The sequence below is a fragment of the Anomalospiza imberbis genome, chromosome 27 (genome assembly GCF_031753505.1).
Source record: "Anomalospiza imberbis isolate Cuckoo-Finch-1a 21T00152 chromosome 27, ASM3175350v1, whole genome shotgun sequence".
Taxonomy (NCBI): Eukaryota; Metazoa; Chordata; class Aves; order Passeriformes; family Viduidae; genus Anomalospiza; species Anomalospiza imberbis.
The window spans coordinates 1,674,114-1,693,142 of record NC_089707.1 but is presented as its reverse complement, the minus strand read 5'-3'; the positions used below and the strand labels follow the sequence as shown (position 1 = coordinate 1,693,142).

Genomic DNA, 19,029 nt, shown 5'->3' with positions numbered 1-19,029 from the left:
AACCTTTCCTTCCCCCTAAAGACAAGTCAGTTGTTTCCAAGTGCCAAAATAACAGTGCCAGAAAGTGCACAAGGAAGAGCAGCAGCTCTGAATTTGGGAACAAAAAGTGGTGTTTCATTCCCTTTCTTTCTGTAGGAATATCCCTCCAATACTAACTACTTGACTGCCCAGGTGTGATCAAGAAAATATGTTTAATACCAAGCTCAAGCCCCCCAAAAACTGGAAGTGCTGGATATTGCTGATGTTCCAGGCTGTTCCTGGAACATCACATTTGTCACACCTCAATTAATAGGAAATTTCATAGGTGATAAAGGGGAATTTAAAGAGGTGCAAAAAACAACCGGCAATGTAAAGCACAACACAGAATAGAGTTGGGGTGGGTGTAAAGGTTTGTTCACTCCTTTTTTCTTTGCTATCCCCACTGAACTGATGTTGAACTGAGTAATGATGCAGAACTGAGTCAGTCCCAGCTTTCTGCTGTTGTTCACGACCTGAATTCAAAGGTGGCACACAAAACCCATGGCAGGTTTTTGCCAGATTCAATACTTACCAACTGGTGGATGCTGTCGATGGCTCGGTTGTACTTGTCACACAGTCTCTGCATGCTCTCAAAGCTGGGGGAGAACACAAGGGCAGCTCAAAACAGGCAGGTTTGAAGGTAAAACCGTGTGCTTTTCCATTCTCTTGGCTAATAGGTATTTATGGTTTGCTTCTCTCAGGATATGTAATTACATACAGAGATTTAAGACATTGTTTCCTTGAAATAAAATCCCCAGTAGACCAGGAGTACATGACAAATAATATTAGTTCCTTTATTATAAGTCATACTTTGAGTACAGCCCTTTTCCTGGCAAAGTTCTGTATTCTCAGAACCTCTTCTCCATATTTTCAGCTGCACAGAAATTTAAGAGCCCTGTGCAGTTTTCTCCTCTTTGCTATTATCTCTCCACAATAATCAGTCCTGAGACAAGCAGATGCTTTTCCAGAAATTCACCCTGGGACTGAAAATGCAGACAGAGCCAGAACACAGCCTAAAACATCACCCATCAGGAAAGCCTGGGGATTGCTCCATGGGATTATGGTCAGCCCAGGCAGATGCACTAATGACACAAGCTGAGAGGATTAAATTAATTCAGCTCAGGCCAGCAAAGAAAGTATATTCCTGGGAATATCAATCGTTATGTAATCAGACCCACAGAGCAGCAGCAAAACCAATACAAGGAGTTACAGGAGTGACTTCATTAAATCACAGCCATTCCCAAAGCTGGGAAGGGAGTGGGGGCCAGGGGACATCAGAAGGGACATTTCAGTCTCTTGTGATCCTCAGGGTCACTACACTGGCCAGGACACCTCTCCCATGAGTTCTCCCAGCTGCCTGTCCTTGTTTCTACACTGGGAAAAGTGAGGTTGCAATAAGGTTTGTCAGCATTTCCATAACCTGCTGCTTCTCCTTCACATCCTTGGCTCAGCCCATCTGCTGCCAGTGATTTTTCCAACAAATTTTTTTCAAAGGAAGAAAAAAGACTGAAATCATTACCAGAATGATTCCAGTTCATGACTTTATTGAAAAGCTTCAGGAAGATAGTGGGAGGTGACTTTGGGGAACAGAGGGGTTTCACTTTTATTCAGCATTGCTGCCAACCACAGTGATGGTCCCCAGTGAAACACACCCAGTGAGGATGCCAGAACCACAAAAATACAGTAATGCAGCTGCTGGGAGTAATCCACAAATCCAAGTTAATGGATTTTAATGGCAAGGGATGCTTGACCTTGATTACTACTTTTGAATTTTCCAGGAGGAAGGCAGGGACTAACAAGTCTTTCAGTGAAACAACTGAAAATTGAGAGAAGAGGAAGCAGATCATGACAGAAATATCTGGTGCTGGGAAGGATTAGGTTGGGAAAGGTTCTTCCCCCCCGAGGGTGCTGGCACTGCCCAGGCTCCCCAGGGAATGGTCCCGGCCCCAAGGCTGCCAGAGCTGCAGGAGCGTTTGGACAGCGCTGCCAGGGATGCTCAGGGTGGGGGTGTTGGGGTGCCTGGGCAGGGACAGGGGCTGCACTGATGATCCCTGTGGGATCCAACTCAGGATATTCTGGGATTCTACTCACAGCAATGCAGTTTTATCAGTAAACTTTCTTCTAACAGTTTAGTCATTCCGTGGACTTGGATAAATTCAGTCTTTCCCATGAAGGCAACCAGGGAGGTTTTTATAAACTGCAGCTTGAGCATCCCCCCATTTCCCAGTGTCAGTAGAGCCAAGTCCATGCACAGAACCTCAAAAGTCTCCACAGACACACCACAGGTCAAGATCTGCCTCTCCCAGCCAGGAGGTGAACATCCCATAAGAGACATTCATTCTGAACTGCTCGTGGGTATGAACTCCACGGAACTGAAGCGCCTCAGAATCTCTCCAGCTGCCCACAACACTCCTGGGAATTTCACCTTTGAATTCAGCCCCCAGCCAGCAGGAAGGGGAGGAGGGGAAGGTGCAGCTCCCACTGCCACCCAGCTCTGCCATGGCCTGCTGAGAACAGGAATTCCTGGTTACTACAGGAGTAGGAACCATTGAGATTTCCACCCTGGCCGTGCTCCAAGGCCACAGATACCGATCATTGTTTCACAGTGAGTAATTCAACGTACAGCAGAGCTGTGCTGGAGCTTGTGGAGTTTCCAATTATGTCCTTAATCCAACTGCCTTTGCCAATGTTGCTGTTACACATTTCCTACCAAAATAACTCCAGCAGAGCCTGAAGCCAGTTCTGAGAGAAAACTTCAGTTGGTAGTATCTAAGAATAACCAGTTACACACTGGTTCACTACACCCTGAACTCCTGCTGGGAACAAAAACATTCCTCTCACCTTTTTGTATCATAGTCAATTAAAACATAGTTTTCCATGGCAAGCTTGAGATCTGGGATTTCTTCACAGACCCACCTAGAAGGAGAGAAGAAATAATGAATAGAGGTATTGCCAATTAAGTGTAATAAGGTGGTTTGTCTCAATTTGGACTGCTTTACATGGAGAGAGGACACTGAAGCAGCCCTGGGAGCTCACAGTATTGCTAGGAGTAAGGCAGACATCATAGGAAACTGCAACAGTTCACATTTGTACTGAATAAACAGCAAGATGCCTCTAGACACTGGCAGGAGCATAAAGCTTCAAAATGAGGTGATAAATGTATTGCACGTGTCTAAAAATACTCAAAGTCATGGCTGATGTTAATCTAACATAAAATGCAGAAGTGCAGCATTTCCAAAGAATTCTGATGCTGCAGGAAGCTTTGACAAGGCTGAATGTGGAGAAGAGATTTCTCACAGCAACCCAAAAACCCTATCACCAACCACTCAGTGCCAGGATATTTTCTTCTGGGGAGTGTCTAAACTGCTCTTACACCTTAAACACCAAATCAGATTTTTATAAGTTATTTTGATAAAAAGCCCCTTTGATACTCTGAATTAGCAGCACAGTGTGTTGTGGCCATCAGAAAGGGGGAGCACATGCCCACTTGCAGTGCATCCAACAATGGCAGCTCACAGGAGAGAGCTTCACTTGTGGAATGGAGGAAAATTAATTCCCTTCAAAGGCAATTTAAAAGCCACAGAAGCTTTGCACACAAATTTCCTCCATAAATATCAAATTGGAAAGCACTGTCAGCATCAGAAAAACCCACATCACAGGATGAATTCCAATAGGAATCACAGAATTTCTTCCTCATGAACTTTGCTCCATTCTTCACTATTAAAATGGTGGGGGGAAAAAACACTAAAGATCCAACAGTTCTGTTCCTTCTGGCTGATTCACACGTGGTTAATAACTACACAGGCCAGTGTAAGCCAGACCTTGGACATGTATGGCTGGGCCTCTTCTGGTATCTCACATCTCCCCTAAAAGCACCAGGGCTCTCCCTGCAAACTTCTTAAATCCCAGGAAGAGGCAGTCAGCAGCTGCCTACCAGCAGCTTGATCCTTGTGTCCATTCCAGCTTGGGCTATTCCCTGACTGCACTGCCTGATGAGATAAAGGCTCCCCTGCATTCCCTCACCACCACTTTCACAACACCATGGGCACTTTGCACAAGGCAAAGGCAGCACGAGAGCTTCTGACATTGAGTTCACTCCAACCTTGCTGAAACCAGTTGTGAAATATGACTTGACCCAACTGCTTCCTAAGACAGCTTCCCTTTGCCTCCAGCACAGAAAGCACCAACCACTCCAGCCACCCCCTCTGAGCCCCTTGGAAAGGGCCTTCTCCACACCCCACTGATAAATGATGCCACAAAACCCCAAAACACAGGATCTTATCCCCACCAGTCCAAGCAAACTGGCAGCACCAGTGGCAGTGTTTTGTAGATAGAAAAAGAAACTCCTTTAGGAGAAAAATGTTCAGCTCCAGCCTCATTCCACATCCTCTGCCACCCCAGATCATGGGAAGTGCTCTGATTTCATGCATGTGAGTGATGTTATCAAGCACTTGGCTCTCTCACACTGACACTGGGAGCACACAAGGCTCACTACTACCTTTTCCTTTGCCATCTGTGACCAAATTTTGAGCTCATCTGGTTGTGCAGGTAAAACACCTCCTCCCTCACCTGTACCTGCACCACCCAAGCACTAAAGCCTGCTGCAGACACAGCCCTGAGCTGAGCCAAGGGCAGCCTGTAAGGATCTAAAACATTTAACAAGAGCAGCTTTGTAATGGGGATAACTCATCCCCATCCCTTAGGTGTTTGGGGAATTCGTGTAGCATTTATTAAAAGTTGTTCTTTGGCAAGTCCCCTCCTAATCCTCCTGAAATAACAGCAAGTCACGTCCTGAGAGCCTGTGTTGGGAAATCCTCTGACTTCCTGCTCCTCACAGTTGTCTTTCACCTTTATCCTCCCATTTTCCCCACGCTGCTCCAACTTTATCAGCAGGATTAAGAGCAATGCTACAGGGAGATCATTGTCAAACAACCCAAATGCTGCAAGATCACAGCAACAGGGGAAACAGAGAGGGCGGGCAGAGGCAAGATCAGGATATAACACACCAAACCAAGGATGTTTCCTTAACCTTCTCTGTCCACAGCTCAAATACAAACTGCCACAAGTATTAAAGCTGAACACCACCACTCATTTTTAACTCTGCCACAACAGAATGGAATATGGCAAGATAAAACAAAATCTCTTTGGCAGGGAGCTCCGTATTGCAGCAAATTCAGCTTAGAAAACAACTCCGAGCTGCTAAATGGTTACTGCTGCCCTCCTGCATGTCCTGACTCCAGCCATCCCTTCCCAGAGCTGCAGTGAGGCACAGGAAGGGTCCCAGGCAGGCTGCACCGAGCACTTACCGAATTGTCTCAATAATTTCATGAGCAGCATCGTGGTGTTTGTCCTGAAATTAAACAGAAAAAAAAAAAAAAAAAGAAAAAAAAAAGAAAAAAAAAAAAAGACAGGTCAGGTGCTGTTTTTCAGGAGTTTACAGGAATCACAGTGTTTTTAGGATACAGGTGCCAAGCATACAGGAAAGGAGCCTTTCAATTCCACCCATTAAAGCCATCAAAATGAGCCCTCTAAGAAACATAAGGCTTAAGGAAATAAATTTTTCAAGTGTCTCTGATTGATATGAAGGAACTGTCATTCTACTTATTTCTTTGTCATTCCCTGCAGTCAGGGACTGTGTTGCTGGGGATTATGGGACTGAAGCCTTTGGGATTGTTGGGATGCAGCAGGCACTTGACTGCAAGTTCCCAATGAATAGCTGATTCCCTTGGCCCAGCATCTGGCACAGGCTCCCAGCTCCAGATGGGCAGTGAGATTCTTGCACAGGGAATGGCTTTCCAAAATAAAGCATCCAATAAACAGTGGGAGCAGACGTCAGTGCAGGAAAAACAGCCTCACAGCACACAGAAACAGGCCTGGATACGCAGCCCTGCTTCATGAACTGAAAGCCAAAACACACCAAACCCTGAGCATCACACATCCACACCAGGGTGGGACATGGAGGTTTGCTCATTTCATTTGGGAGTTTATTCAGGAGCAACAGAAGCACAAGTGGATTTAGCAAATTATTACAAATTCATGCTAAAAAGAGCTCTTGGAGCTGCATTTATATGCACCATTGTACAAAAAAAAGTTCTATTTTAGGGAAGCCACAGGAGTTCCTTATACACATTGATGTATCCAGCTTGTGAAGCCTTGGTTACCAGAGTCCATCTGCACAAAGCTGGGGTTATATTTAGACATTTGTTTCTGCAAGTGGCTTTGACCTTTTAATTAGGAGTCTTGTATCTACAGCCTTTCCAAAAATACAAGTGCAACGGCTCCCTCAAATAATTTCCCTTGCTTTATGCTGCAGAAATGTCATTTCTGTAGAGTTACCAGGGGAAATTCTGTAGCAAAGGGCAGAGACAGGTGACAAAGCAGAGGACTGGGGGCAGAGGATGGAAGGGAAGGCAAGAAGAAAACCACTGACGGTTGATAATGGAAAATGGTTGGATTATCTCATTTTCAAGACAAGGAAGGACATAATCTGAGTCAAATGGAAGCATTTTCCATCAGTATCTCAGCTTTCCTATTTTCAGGAGGAAACACATTTCCCCTTGTATAACCACTTCATGCACTTGGGGTCAGCCAGGCCTGCAGAAGTTTTCATTCCAAGAAATTTGTACACAGCCCTTTCAATGCCTAGTTAAAAATCTCAGGACAAGTAGGCAAGAATTTCTGAGGTCTGCTATCCTGCCAGTGCCTTAAAGGGGCTCATAAACAGAAGGGAGAGGAAACTTTAATATGGGGAGTTAGTGACAAGACACAGGGAATGGCTCCCACTGCCAGAGGGCAGGGATGGATGGGATATTGGGAATTAGGAATTGTTCCCTGGGAGGGTGGGCAGGCCCTGGCACAGGGTGCCCAGAGCAGCTGGGGCTGCCCCTGGATCCCTGGCAGTGCCCAAGGCCAGGCTGGACAGGGCTTGGAGCAACCTGGGATAGTGGAAAATGGAACTAAATTATATTTAAGGAGCCTTCCAACCCCAGTCTGGGATTCTGTACTAAAGCTATGAGAGAACACCATTTTACCAGAAAAAAAAGCTCTTCTTTTCAGATGGCAAAAAGTTAATCCCAAATCTAGAAGTCACAAGGAAAACAAAGCCAAGGAAACCAAATTATTCCAGTTACAACATAGAGAAGGAAAACCAGCCAACAGGAGTAGCCAGGACACTTGGGATGGAACACGTAGAACCTGGAGCTGAGCACTGCCCTGGCCACCTGCTGGTGCCACAGCAGCACCCCAAACATCACAGAACAGATTTGGGGTTGTGCTTACTCCAGTCTCCTGGGCTGGGACAGCCCAAACCCTACAGAAAACAGCAGCATCCATAATCCAGTCTCCCAGGAATGTCAGGTAATTCTTTTGATAAATGTTGGCCTAGAAACTAGGGAAGCAACCAAACTAAAACCTGCTCCTGCCTATCAGTGCACAAATAAAAGAGAATGTGTTCTCTCCTCTTTTCTCTGTGCACTGAAAGGAGGGGACAAGGAGGGAGGAGAACTTCTCTTTCTTCTCATTTCTTAGCTGCCAAGTGTAAGAATAACCCAGGACAGCAGCTCATCCATAAACATCTGCCAGAAATGTTCATGTTTCACTCCATGCAGAATTACCCCAGCAGAGCTCCCCTGGGCTGATCCAGCTCTCCCAGTAAACTGTGTCCCTGCAGAGTCACAATTTGCTTTATCAACATAAGCACATTATACAGGAAAAGTGAATTCAGGCTTATTCTGGCATAACCATTTCCTGGAGGAAGTTCTATTCCCCACTGCTGGGGTTGGACACTTGCAGTGTGAGCAGAGGACATGAGAGACCCCTTGTCCTGCAGCTGTTCATGGAAACACCCCTATAAGTGACAAAAACTGTCTAATTAACAGATTCTTCTGTCTTGGGTTAAAAAAGTAAAAAAATCAGTCTAAAAATAGTAATAATAAATCACAAATCACATCTACAACTACAGATCAGCCAATTTAAGGGACTTTGCACAACCTCACGTGGAAACTCCAGGCAGAAGGGGCCTTTGAGCTTAGTTTGTGACATTATCTAGGAATAAAGAAATCCAAACCTGTTCCACATCTACTGCTGCTGAACTCCCCATGCTGAAACTCTTCGCAAGTTTACTTTGCTCTCTAACAGACTTTGGCTGAGCAGAGAAGCCCCCAAGGTGTCAAGTAAATCTCACCAAAAAAATTAAAAATTTTTAAAATCCAGTAGGATTGCCTACATTTTTTCAAAGCCGAGATAGCTGTGGAAAATTGAGGGAAGGGGGAGAAACATATCTGAAGGGAATACAGAGCAGCTTCTCTTTTCTTAGAGAAACTTCCAGCTCCATTACATCATTATGGTTGTATGATTTAATCAGAAAAGACATTGAACAGCAACAGGCATCACATCTGTGTTCAGGCAAGTGGTTATGGCACTGGCAGAGTCTGAGGCAACCAAAAGGCAAATGGAATAGAAACTGTAGGATTATGCTCTTTTCTGACACAGAGATGAGACAACTGAGAAGTGTTTTAAAAACTTTTATTCTATTTTTAGTCTCATGTGAGGCAATACAGATGCTATAATTCATCACATTTAGAAACTATTTCCTAATTACAATGCATTATAAACATTTCTTGACTTATCAGTTTTTGTCACACCAAGCTGTAGATGCCTTAAAACCAATCATCTAAAACTATCCCTTGTGAGTCCCACCACAATGCATCTTTCATAGTTCTATTTCTCTAAAGTATCTAATTTTATTTGTAAAGACATCCTTTGAAACTTATTTCTAGTTCCATTTCTCTCTCAACGATGTCTGTCTCATTCCATGGCATTTCTAAGTCAGCATTTATCTCAAAGTTTACGTACAAATACATACTATAGAAACCTTCTATCAAACTTTAAAAGTTCTCTACAAATCCATTTCCCACAGAACTCTCCAAATCCTGACCCTATTCCATCAGCACCCCAAGCAGATGCAGTGGTGCAGGTCAGACACACTCCAGAGCTGGGAGCAGCAGCTTTAACCCAGATCCTTGGGAGCCCCAGGGGATGGATGAACAGAACCCAGCAACTTGGGAGGATGGATGGTGATTCCTGCTCTGCTGCAGCACCAGCACCTGATCAACCTCACCTTGCTCAGCCAACAGGCAACCCTGCACCCCCAAAGGTGGCCTGAAGCTTCTCCCATTCAGCCAGGGCTCCAAGTTTGGGGTTTTTGGCTCAGTTCAGGGGGTTTATATTATTTTTCCCAGCTGCAGTGCCCATGACTCAGGTTGCAGGCAGGTTGTGCTCGTGTGCCATGCTGGACTCTGACACCCACAGGAATTTTGAGAGTAGAAGCTCCCAGGGAACAGCCTCCCACACACCCCATCAATCCTGGAATCCCATGGGCAGGAGCCTTTTGGCCGAGGCTCAAGCAGCCTCTGTGTTCTGTTCCCAGTCACGAGATGAGATGATGGCACCACGGTGCTCCCTGTCACAAAGAGCAGCTCCATTCATCCTCCTCCCGCTCCAGGCTGCTCTCCCTCCCTCCCTCCCTCCTCCCTGCACTGGAGGGGATGGAGCACACTACGTGCTGCTCCTGGCCTGCATGTACTTTCCAATGTTCCTGTACTTATGTTGTCTGAGAGGCCCTTGGAATCTTCTGAGCCACATAAATGGAAGCTTTTCACAATCAACCTTATCTCTTTAACGTGGAAAGTATTTAAAGTAAAGAGTTGCAGTCTACAGTAATTATTGAGACTGCCCAAAGCTCTTCACAAGTTTTAAACAAACCAAACTTAAACATACAGTGAGTTGTTGCAGCCAACCCTCTCCAGCTGAACTTTCCACGGAGTTCTGATCTTCAACCTAAAAGCTGAATTTTAAATTAAAACATGAGTTCCCAGAGAAAGTTCAATAGTTTTTGCCAAGATATTTAACTGGAAAAAATAACAGAAAGAAAGCAGACACTTTGTCAAAAGTCACATCAAAGAGCATCCAACATATTCTATGGAAAACAGTGGAGCAGTCTCAGCCAGCAGGACTGAACGGCTTCACCCTTGTGATTCTTACAACAGGTTTCTCCAGCCACACATTCCTACAACTCTGAGCACAGGAGTTTGGGGCCATGAACAGCCCCACTGCTATAACTAAGCACACAGAGCTCCTGTCCCACACACACAGAGCTGAGTTCTCCTACAGACCCCAACTCCTGTTGCCCTTCAGGCCATGCAGGTTGAACCACAGAGCAATTTTTAAGAGTTCAATCTTTCCCTTCACCTCCTCATAAAAAAGACATTTCGTATCTTGCAGATATGAGAAGCCCTAACATGTGATTTGAAAGTCAAATAAGTTGGCCCACAAGCTTTTTCCAAATATGTATATTGAAGCAATCCTTATCCTTTTCTATAATCACATTCTTTGTTTGTTAAATTAAATTTTAAAATCACCAATATGACCAGAACTCAGTGTGCTGGGCACTGCCCAGGCTCCCCAGGGAATGGTCCCGGCCCCAAGGCTGCCAGAGCTGCAGGAGCGTTTGGACAGCGCTGCCAGGGATGCTCAGGGTGGGGGTGTTGGGGTGGCTGTGCAGGGACAGGGGCTGCACTGATGGTCCCTGTGAGTCCTTTCCAGCTCAGAATATTCCAGGACTCAGCAGCACTCACAGCTCTTCCTCTGCCACCAGGGTGAGAAAACTAAAGCAGCCCCAATAATACCCCAATAATAGCCCCAAGAGATCACAGCATGCATGACATGATCAGCACCAGCCCCAGCTCAGTTATCTGTGCACAACTTTCTCCTACAAAGCACCAAATTCCTACTAAAAATAGCCAAATAAGGCATTTCTACAGAATACTCTTCAAGAGCAAGGTAAGGAATAAATTAGAGCTGGCAACATTTTTGCCACAAGTTGGCTGTTGGAAGGGTTTGTAATTCTCCCTGAACACAAAGCCCTACACTCCTCCTCCAGGTGTGACAGCTTTGGTTACATCAAATCTTCAAACTAGCATCCCTTAAGATACTTAAATGGCAAGATTTTGATTTAATTCTGTGTTCCAGTACCATATCCCAGACTCCTGGGTGTGTTTGTACAGAACAGTTAACCCCCAGTGCAACAATCCATAGTCTAAAGCGAATCGCTAACCTAAAGCAACAGTTTTAAATGTTCTGGTTTCCATCCTCAAACACAAAGAATTTGTTCAGTTAAATTGGGCAGCCAGCACTGCCTGGAGGCAAGAAACAACACTCCAGTGCCCTTCCAAATTTACATCTTTTTTTTTATTTGAGTTCTTCTTATGAAACTGTGCTTAGCCTTGGGGTAAGCCCAAATTGGGGCTTGAGGGTGAACACCATATTTTTCTAAATATTATTTCCCCACATGCCAAGCTACGCTGCATCCAGGCTGGACAGGGCTTGGAGCACCCTGGGATAGTGAAAGGTGTCCCTGCCCATGGCATGGGTAGTACTGGATGAGTTTAAGGTCCCTGCCAACCCAAATCTGGGATTCCATGATTCTCTGAAAGAGGGATCTTTGTGGGACCATCTTCACAGGTAGTGAAAAGGTAGCCCAAAAAAGCCTGCAGACCTGAGCAGCAAACAAATGGTGTGAAAACCTGGAGAAGCTCTTGCAAAAAATAAATAAATAAATAGATAAAAAGGAAATACAGCTCAGACCCCTTCAATCTTTCACTCTCCCAGCACCACACAGACTTTTATGACCTCTTATCTCCTCTTCATTGGCAGGAACATTTCTGGGCATAGCTTTGGCTGCCCAGACTAAACTGTCCCACAGCAAAGCAACCCTTGCCCTTTCAGAGTCAGTTCTGGCTCACCAGACCATGCTTCCTCCCCTAAGAAAAGGCCAGGTGACCAAAGCAGCTCTTCAGAAATGTGAAAAGCAGCTGTGGTCAAGTAGGGGCAGAGCAGGCGGGACAGACATCTTGACAGCTTTCCCCTGTCTGCCAGATGTGTTAAACCAAAGCTGAAACAAGTCAGTTACAAATAATTCAATGGCAACCTTGTGTACCTTTTAATGACCTTCCTGGATACACTTCCAGCCCTCCAATGTAACACCAGCTCCTCCCAAATCCTGGACACTGACCCCACTCATGGATTAACAGAAGTCATTGGGATTTGTCAAATTCTGATCTCCACATGACCCATTTAACTTGCAAAACAAAAGAGGTCAGTCCCACCAGCCCCTGGGTTTAAACAACAGCTTGCTTGCCTGCAGTGGCAGCTCTCTCTCCCCAGGCAGCAGTCCATAAATCCAAAGGAGAGGATGTTACAGCTGCAGACAAGATGGTTAGCAGAGATCAAAAAGATGGATTAGGAAAAGCCAATCAATCTTGCAGAAGGCTGGTGGGACAAGTACCTCTTTCAAACCCCTTGCTTCCTTCCATCTGGGGAGGATGATAAGGATTTCTCTGGACACCAGGAAAGGCAACAGGAGCCACTGCAGCTGCAGCTTCCCTGGGAGCCAGGAAAGATCCAGCATTCTGCATGGTACACGGATGCTCTCACAAACCAGGGATTTCAGCCTGTCACAAGTTTGTGTTCCTCCTCCCACAGGGTTTAATTTCACTTAACCCACCTAGAGAGACCCACCAGCACAGTCCCCCTGGCCAGGGCACGCCCATGGCCAACACACCTGAACACAAGAGGGGTCATAAGAGCCTCTGAAAAGCCAAAGCACTTCCAGCCACTGCAGCAGCCAGGAGCTGCTCAAGAAGGGAGGATCTCAGGCTCCATGTCCTGCCAGCTCTGCCTTCCACCACTTAGCATTTTCAGGTGTTTGCCTTGTGTTTAAATGCCAATTAAGCCTTGAGTAAGGGAAAGGGAAAGCCTGCTCCATGCAGTATTCCATACTGGATAGCAGGACTTGGTTTAATGTTACCAGATTTTATCCCAAATCAAGATTGTGCCATTTTAGCTTCCATAGCAACAACCATAGCACAATTTTTCTTAGCACAAGAGACAAAGACCAAAAGTCTCCTCTGACTCACCCAATTTCTTTCATTCCTTTAATCAAGAAAGCATAAGGACATTCACAAGAATATATTTTTATTAGAATGTATAAAAAGAGATCTCCTGCAGAGAACACCTTGTATCCATCTTTTCCTCCCAGTTTCAGGGAAGAAAAGACAAGGGAAGGAAGATCTCCCAAGACTGCATTTTGAAGCCCATCTCCCACACAGCAGGAGGCAGAAAAGCCTGAAGTAGTTTCAGTAGTTTCTAGGTTACTGTCACACAAAACCAGCTGGAAAACATAGTGGTCGCCATGGCCTCCTTAATGGCTACATAAGGACATTTAAATGAAAAGAAAAGGTTGGTCCAAGGTCCAAAATAAACTAACAAAGGAAACAGGCATTGAGAAAGAAGATCCAAACTGCTCTGGATAATCATTTAGCATGGTTGCAACAGGGATTGCACTTTCACTGCTGCTGCTTCAAGCACAGTAACACGGTTTTGCCTTTCCATACAGTAATCCCAACTGTTGCTACGGACACTGCACAGATGCAGGAGGGAATGGTTCCCCTGGTACGTGCAGGAGGGGCTGGGTCAATCCATTAACATGCAATCAGCCTGCAGGAGTGTTGGAGGCACACAGGACAGCCACAGCAGGATGAGCCAGACAGAAGTAATTCCACTATGCAAAAAAAAACAGCTTAAAATAATGTTTATGTTAGAATACGTAACATAATGTATTCTAACATAAACAGAATACATAGAGGAATGCAATTATTTTGGTAAAACTGCAATTCACTGGTGTGTCCTACTGCCCTCCCAGGTGTTTTTTAGGCAGTGACACACCCTGCCCACACCAAGGCAGCTGCACGCAGGGGGCAGATGCTGTGGTGATCCCATGTGCATGTGCACAAGCACATAGCCCTGCTTGCTCTGGGACAGAGGGAACTGCTGGGCTTTCACTCCCTGGAACAGAGGAAGGCAGCCCTGCCACCATTTCACAGACAGTTTAACCCCACCCAGCCACCTGCCCTGCCACCACTTCCCCAAAAGTCACCTCTTGCTCTGAGCCAGCAGTGCCTGTGCTCGCACACAGCAAAGGCAGGGGAGGCCTGAAACTCCACAAACCTTTGTGGGGTTTTGGCTCAGTTCCCTTTCAACCCAGCCAAGTTCACAAACACTGCTTCAAGGGTGAGAGCGGCTCAGCACAAGGGAACAGAGATGACAAGAGTAATTTCTACCTGCAGATGTCCCAGCTGCAAATCTGCACCCCCCCCAAGAGCCACAGCTGTGCTAGCAGGGAAATAAAATACCCCACCCATGCAGGACAGGAGAGCACAAGACATCTCTGATCATCCACACTGCCAGAAACAAACCTGCACACAGAACCCAAGGGAAGAAATCAACACACAGTCCCAAAATTGTTGGTGCTGAAAGCAGCCACCATCTCCCTCTCAAGCCCAGGGTCTTCCCACACCCTCGGTGGGAGCTGGGAGGAAGCTCATGGCACAGCCTGAGCCCCATCTCCTGCAGGGAAAACTGGTGAGACAACAGCTTAAAGAACCACTTTATATTCTGTAAAGATAACTCAGTCTTGGACAGCTCAGAAATTCTGCTCCTACTTAACACACATAAATATTCCACATAACAGAAATCAGCAGTAAAATCTTGTACTCTATCTGAAGCTCACTGGGTGTGAAGTTTTGTTAGGTTAAAAAAAAAAAAAAAAAAAAAAAAGGAAGAATATATATATGTTTTCCTTTATAAGCTTCAACTTGTGGAGCAGAGCAGTGATCCAGTAGATCAGACATCAGACATCAACTTCCAGCCACCAACCATTTCCATAAGCTTTTACTTTAAAGACTTATAAATGACCCTACAATATTACAATGCATTCTTCACAGATTGCAGAATTTCAAATGACTGTTTGCTGTAATGAGCAGGGGTGGAAGCCAAGGTAAAGCCACAAAGACTCCAAACTCAGCTCCAGAGGTTAGAGACCACCATGAGCCAGCACCTGATCTCCTCCCAGCTCTGGTTGCCAACAGATGTGGGAACCAGAGTGAACCACCTGCAGCCCAGTGGGAATCCAGCTAAGGAATGAACGAGAAGCCTCAAAAGCTCACAGTTGTTAGAATTTTAGAAGTGTCAAATATTAATAATATTGCTGAGCTCCAAGAAGTAAATGAGACATTAATGAAAAAATATCAGGAAGCTGCCCTTCACAGTACACAGAAAATAACAAACACTATTAAAACCCATTCATTTTACTGAGAAACTTAATTCAGAACTTTCTCCAGGATTTGGTTCAGAAAAGTTTTCCAATGCTTCATTTTCTCTTCAGTAGTTCTTTAGACTTTTCATCCAACACTACAAAGTCCTTTCAGTGTAAATTTTTAGAAAACTCTCATTCACTCGTGAAATGAAACAAACCAAAATACTCTGAACAGGAACTTTTTCGTTATTCACTGATCTGCTCCTATCTATGAAACCATCATTTCCTGCTGTAAAATATACTCACCCTCTTCCTATGCTCTAAAAATAGTCCCTACTTCATTCGATAGCTCTAGCAGCATGTGACCAACTTTTCTATTCAGTTTTATTTCTTGTTCCTCTTCAGAGTTAGTTTTGTCTTTAATAATTACCATGAAAGTAAATATGTTCACAATTCCTAACATGAACTTTTCCTCCTTCTGTTAGGAAGAATCTAAGCAAAAATATGTTGAGACACTTTATGATTATCAATCCATGATAAAAGACTGCAAGGGACAAAAAAACTCATCCCACCCCTGATCCTTGTGTTGGCCATTACAGTGCAAAACTTTAATCAGACAGTTAAAGGTTAACTCAAAGCAGGAAGAAAAAAAAAGCAAATAAATGAGAAAGGGGGAAAAGAAAGAAGGAAGAGTACAAAAGTAGACATATGGATGTCTGGGGAGAAGGGTGATTAAATCCCCCATAAATCTCACATACCAAGAGGTAAGATATTTTGCCTAAATTCCCAGAGGCAACACAATTCAGTCCTGTATCTGAGACTTGAAAGGATAATCATCTCCATATATAATAAGGCTGCCATGAAGGACAAGAGCTGGAGCTGCATGTGGGGACATGGATTTCCCTTGGCACATTGAAAGCTTTCAGTGCTGTGTCCAACTGGAGCTGATGGGTGAATTTTTAGGTAGATAAATTTGAATTGCCTGGGCTGGAACTTTGGCCTGGACAGGAACATTAATCCTCACTCATCTGCTGATGAATGAAAGGGGGAAAACAAGCAATCTTGGACAGCTACTCTGTCTTTCAACAGTTGCCTTTCAGATAAATCAGTTATATAAAAAAATAAATACTAGTGTGGTCTTTAAGATGCAAGACAAGAGACCAACTTTCACTTTTCAAACTGGGCAAAAAAATGTCTGCTAACTGAACTCATGATTTATCTTGTATCCAACGGGTCAGGGCTTGGAACAAAGGAGTTTGAGAACTGAACAAGCACCGATTGTCACTCAGGGCACAAAGGGTAAAACCCAAAAGGAAACTGCTCTTCTGTGCAGCCCACGTGCTGCACAATTAACGCTGCAGGGCTCTTGTGCCCCCCAAGAACACATCCCTGAGTCCCTCTGGCATTGGGGAAAAGGGCAGAAAAAATGATGTAACTGTGCCAGCTCTGTGATCTGCTGGGCAGTAGAGAAACCCGAGTGAAATGACTGAGTCAGTATTTCCCAGCTTCACGCTGCGTGCTCTCCCCACTCCAGGTGTTTTTTTCAACTGGGGAGGGCAGGCAAAGAGAGAGGCGCTGAGAAATCGGAACTGTGCTCAAGTGTTCAAACCTTTCCTTCACTAGATAAGCTTTTTCTAAGTGATTAGTCATCCCCACAAGCATTTCCCAACAAGCTGCAGCAACAGGGAAAACCCCCCCCGGACTCAGCCGAATTTCTGGGCTATTACTCAGGGGGTGAGGAGGTTTTTGCCTGGCTAAGGCAGAGCAACAGTTTCCTCCTCTGCCTCCTTTGCAGGGTCGGTTGCCCCGGGCAGAACCTGACTCACATTTCACAGAGCAGGGCGGGGGGCCGCCTCTGAAAACACTGCAACATTTTTTTTCCAGCCCAGATCTTTCCAACGATCCTGTTCCCAGAGCCGCCCCACACACAGCTCCACAGGAACCAACACTCCCAACCGCAGGGAGGATCAGGGGGGCTTCACCTTCCCCCTCCAGCTCAGGCTGGTCCCAGGGAAAAGCCAGGAGCACGTGCAAAATGTGTTTCCCATCAGCTCATCCCACAGGAGGGCAGTGGGGTATGGAATAAGGACCCCATGGGATGGATCTGTGGCAGAGGGCAGGATGCACAGGACCACCCTCAGCAGCAGGGCAGCTCCAACACCAAGGGAACAACTTAGCTCCTCTTTAGGTCCTTCCCAGAATCATCTACAGCACCATTCTATGGCGCTCCCACACCTGCCTGGATGCCTGGGAAGTCAAAGCCAGGCATCACAGAAACTCTTCCCAGGAAAGCTGAGTGACAGGCACAAAAAAGAGGATTAAATTCTCAGACAAGGTTTGTTATTCATCTCCACCGTTGATCTTTGATTTCAAAGGTGACAATCCCCGCTGGGCTGTGATTTTCATTAACACTCCCTGCCCTTGAGGTCTCCCTGCACAGCACATTCCTTTGGTGACAGAATGGTATCAGCTGGATCTCAACAGTAGAGAGAAAATAAACCAAAACCCACACTCTGCACCCTCCCACCTGTAAAAAATCTAGTAGTAAGAAGCTTGTATCCCATTACTTCCAGTAGCAGCCACACACACACCTCCAGGTGCAGGGTGATGCTCTGACAACACTCAATTAGAAAATGAGAATTTTCTTGCCATCACAGCTGAGCGGAAAGTCAGCAATGATGATGAGGAGCACAAACAAATAAATTAATTATTCAAGCCAGACTTCTCATCTCAGGTGCTGATTTTTAGGTTTAAGCTCCAGCAGCTCAGGGCAGAGGCACCTCACCCTGGTAAGACATGCACAGTGGCACAACCAGGACTGTCCCCTCCTGGGACAGAGTCAAAGGCTGGAAGAAGGGAATAAAATTGGTAGATGAAAAAAAAAAAAAAAAGGTATTACCATATGGTAAATAGGACAGAAGATAAATTTTTCCCTCTGAGGGTGGTGAGGCCCTGGCACAGGTTGTCCAGAGCAGCTGTGGCTGCCCCATCCCTGAAAGTGTCCAAGGCCAGCTTGGACAGGGCTTGGAGCAACCTGAAATCGTGGAAGGGGGTGGAACAAGATGAGCTTTAAGGTCCCTTCCCAGCCAAACCAGTCCATGATTCTGTGATCCTATACCCAGAGTACAACCCTACTGGGATCCCTGGGGGCTGCAGGAGGAGTTCCCAGGTGCTGTCGGTCCAACAGGGGACGGGAAACACAACCCACAACAACCTGATGCACACAGATGCTTGCAGGGCCTTCCATGGGAATGCCACCCAGCAGGGAACAGAGCACAACAGGCAGATGGCTCATTCTGGAGCTGGAAGGGTCTTGCACCCTGCTGAACACGGCAGGCAGTGGGTCACCTGCAGCCAGCGGGGCCAAGGACACAGTGCCACAGGAGCCCTGCACAGGCAGGGCCTCCCTCAGCACCTGGCTGTGCCTCCTGTCCCCCTCACACTGACACTGATCACTCTGCCAACCTGCAGTGCAGGCTTTAAAGAGAGCAAATGAATGAAGCACAGTGTCCTTCCTCTCTTTGACAGACTGCAAACAGGCTTTTCCATTCAGCAACGCTCTGCTGCAATAGGGTGCAGCCCAGCAAACTTGGATTTTGGGGACAATTATCATCTTCAGCAGCTCTGAACCTCCTGTTGCTCAGCTCTCTGTGCAAGCAATCCCTCTCTGGTGCCACAGATATATCAGCAGAACCCTGCCAGACCACACTGTAATGCTGATCCACCCCACAACAACCCAACCCCCTTCTCCCTCCTGCACACACAACAGCCTGCAATTTTACATAGGAACTTGTCAGGAGTTCAAAGGACAACCTGAGACACCTCACAGATCAGGCAGGCCTTACCGTGGTATAAAACGA

At 45.8% G+C, this 19,029-nt stretch overlaps 2 protein-coding genes across 9 annotated transcripts in view; both read right to left on the bottom strand.

The window, feature by feature from the left end:
- SF3A2 (splicing factor 3a subunit 2) overlaps positions 1-19,029 on the bottom strand; it is a 114,713-nt gene that overhangs the window by 76,172 nt on the left and 19,512 nt on the right. The window lies entirely within an intron of this gene.
- Positions 1-19,029, bottom strand: part of DOT1L (DOT1 like histone lysine methyltransferase) — a 73,245-nt gene that overhangs the window by 50,571 nt on the left and 3,645 nt on the right. For all 8 annotated transcript variants that reach the window (XR_010993850.1, XM_068174152.1, XM_068174149.1 and 5 more), the window contains exons 2-4: positions 5,325-5,368; positions 2,860-2,934; positions 551-614 (exon numbers count right to left, since the gene is read on the bottom strand). Coding sequence is in view for 7 of the 8 variants with exons in the window: in XM_068174152.1 (XP_068030253.1) it covers positions 551-614; positions 2,860-2,934; positions 5,325-5,368 (183 nt within the window). In the remaining variant the exon portion in view is untranslated. The remainder of the gene's footprint in view (positions 1-550; positions 615-2,859; positions 2,935-5,324; positions 5,369-19,029) is intronic.